Consider the following 2453-nt stretch of genomic DNA (forward strand, 5'->3'; position numbering starts at 1 on the left):
GAAGGAAGGAAGGAAGGAAGGAAGGAAGGAAGGAAGGAAGGAAGGAAAGAAGGAAGGAAAGAAGGAAGGAAAGGAGGGAGGGGGGAAGGAAGGTAGGAAGGAAGGAAAGGAGGGAGGGAAAGGAAAGGAAGGGAAAGGAAGGGAAGGGAAAGGAGGAAGAGAGGAAGAGAGGAAGGAAGAGAGGGAGGGAGGGAGATAAAGCTTCAATTAAGTGTTTATTAGTCCTAAGTAAATGGGTTTGGTTCCCACCTGGGCCTGTTTTTAACCTCAATTTCATGGCCTTAACAAAGGAAATTATTTTATGAAATGATTTCCTTTGTTACAGAGGAGACAGGCAACAGGTTGTGGATGAATCGATATGAAGATATCATCGTCAATATGGGAAAAGCAACCCAAAATTCATACCTATAATAAGAGGTCAGGAAAATCTTGTCCAAGATTTGACTATATGATCATATCAAGCATAGCTATTTGTATACAAATGTATAAATCATAAAGAAAATGAAGAAACAAAGAGAATAGGGGTTTGTGACTTAGGACACTGGTACCAGTGAGTAGGATATGAACCTCATCTTTATTAAACCTATCTTTTCTTTCCCATTTGTCTTCTCTCTCTCTCTCTCTCTCTTTCTTACTCCTCCCTTTCTCCTTTTGTACTTTCTTACTCTATTTTTTATCCCTCTTTCTTCTTTTGCTTTCTGAGTGTTCCCCTGCCAATTTCTTAGCTTTATCAATTGACACCTGCTGGCAATGCTTTGCCTTACAGAAGTCATGTATTATCTAAGATCATGTTGTCCTCAGACAACAATAACAGTTATCACGTGGCATGCCATTGAGGTACACGTGAAATTATAGCAAAAGAAATAATCTTAAAATGGCAATCCTCAATTTTTCACATGGGTGTTTTTAATGGGAAGTTTTGAATACCAAGCTGCCTCTCTCCTGCCAACCAGTACAATTTTGGAATAACTCCTTATCCTATAATAACTTGCTAATTGCACAGAAGGATACAAGCTAATTTAAATATTAGCCAATGTAAAGTTTAAAAACTGAAAAAAGATGCCCTTTATAATAGTCAATAAATACCTTGAACTGAACTGAATATACCTGTAAAACTGAATTATACATGATAAATTTTTAATTTGGATTGGACCTATGATTTCATTCATGTAGGGAACTCAAATGAAGAACCTCTCTCTACCAATGAAGATTACCACCTGCTCTTCAATTGATAGTCTTAGAGAGTTGCCTGGGGCACTGAAAGGTTGTGACTTGCCAAGAATCACACAGTCATTAGGTGTCAGCAGCAAGACTCGAACACAGGTCTTCTTGCCTATAAGGCCAACTTTCTATCTACTGTGTCATGCTGCTTCACATGCATGATCATTTTTGTTGCTATTGTTCAGTTGTTTCATGACTCTTCATGAATCCATTTGGGGTTTTCTCGGCAAAGACACTAGAGTGGTTTGCCATTTCCTTCTCTAGCTCATTTTACAGATGAGGAAACTGAGGCAAACAGGATTAAGGGACTTACCCAAGGTCACACAGCTAGTAAATGTCTGAGGCCATATTTGAACTCAGAAAGATGAGTCTTCCTGACTCCAGGCTCAGCACTCTGTCCATTGTACCACCTAGCTGCTTTGCTGCTGCTGTTGTTATTATTGTTATGTGCTAATATTCTTCTTAATTGATGAAAATTAAGTTATACTGTTAAAGCATTAAAAATTACTAAATCAGGGTTGTTGGGTTTTTTTTAAATCTGGAATTTAAATAGGTGAATCATCACCCAATTTTCCATAATGAGTTCTTTTGAGACTCAAGCAAAAGAATGTATGTGAAGTGCCATGAATTTTAAAGTGCTATAAAATTTCAATCAGCTAAACTCTCAGATTCCCAAACTTATTTGGCCTACCACCCCCTTTTCAAAAAAAAATACTTAGTGCCCCCCTTTAACCCTTTAATAGTTTTTTTTAAATTTCTGTTATTTCAAAATAATACCACCTCTCTGGATTATTCCAGAGGGCCCCCCCGCCAGGGGATGATATCACCCACTTTGGGAATGTATGCAAGGTCATAAAATGTAGTAAGATACAGAACCTTTTTGTGGTTTTTAAAATAAATAATATATTTACCATGAATAAAGTAAAATTATTTGTTCATTTAAGTTTACTTTGCTTTCCTCATCAAACATTTAGAAGTTTTATAGCAAATATACATGGTAAAATATTTAAATACTCACAATAAATGTATCTTCTACTTTGGCAATTCCTTTTCCAAATATAGTCCCTAGTTGATCTCCAACTCCAGCCAACAGAAAACCAAAGAGGGGAATTCCCAATAAGGCATAGATGATACAGAATATCTTTCCACCTTCTGTACGTGGTGAGATGTTTCCAAAGCCTAAATCACACACACACACACACACACACACACACACACACACACACACACAC

The 2453-nt window shown here is 37.1% G+C and overlaps 1 protein-coding gene across 1 annotated transcript in view; it reads right to left on the reverse strand.

The window, feature by feature from the left end:
* The window catches only part of KCNK2 (potassium two pore domain channel subfamily K member 2), a 151530-nt gene that overhangs the window by 52134 nt on the left and 96943 nt on the right, over positions 1–2453 (reverse strand). The window contains exon 4 of the mRNA XM_027870681.1: positions 2240–2400. Coding sequence (XP_027726482.1) covers positions 2240–2400 — 161 coding nt within the window. The remainder of the gene's footprint in view (positions 1–2239; positions 2401–2453) is intronic.

The sequence above is a fragment of the Vombatus ursinus genome, unplaced genomic scaffold, assembly GCF_900497805.2.
Source record: "Vombatus ursinus unplaced genomic scaffold, bare-nosed wombat genome assembly UNPS02014798.1, whole genome shotgun sequence".
In the NCBI taxonomy this organism is placed as follows: domain Eukaryota; kingdom Metazoa; phylum Chordata; class Mammalia; order Diprotodontia; family Vombatidae; genus Vombatus; species Vombatus ursinus.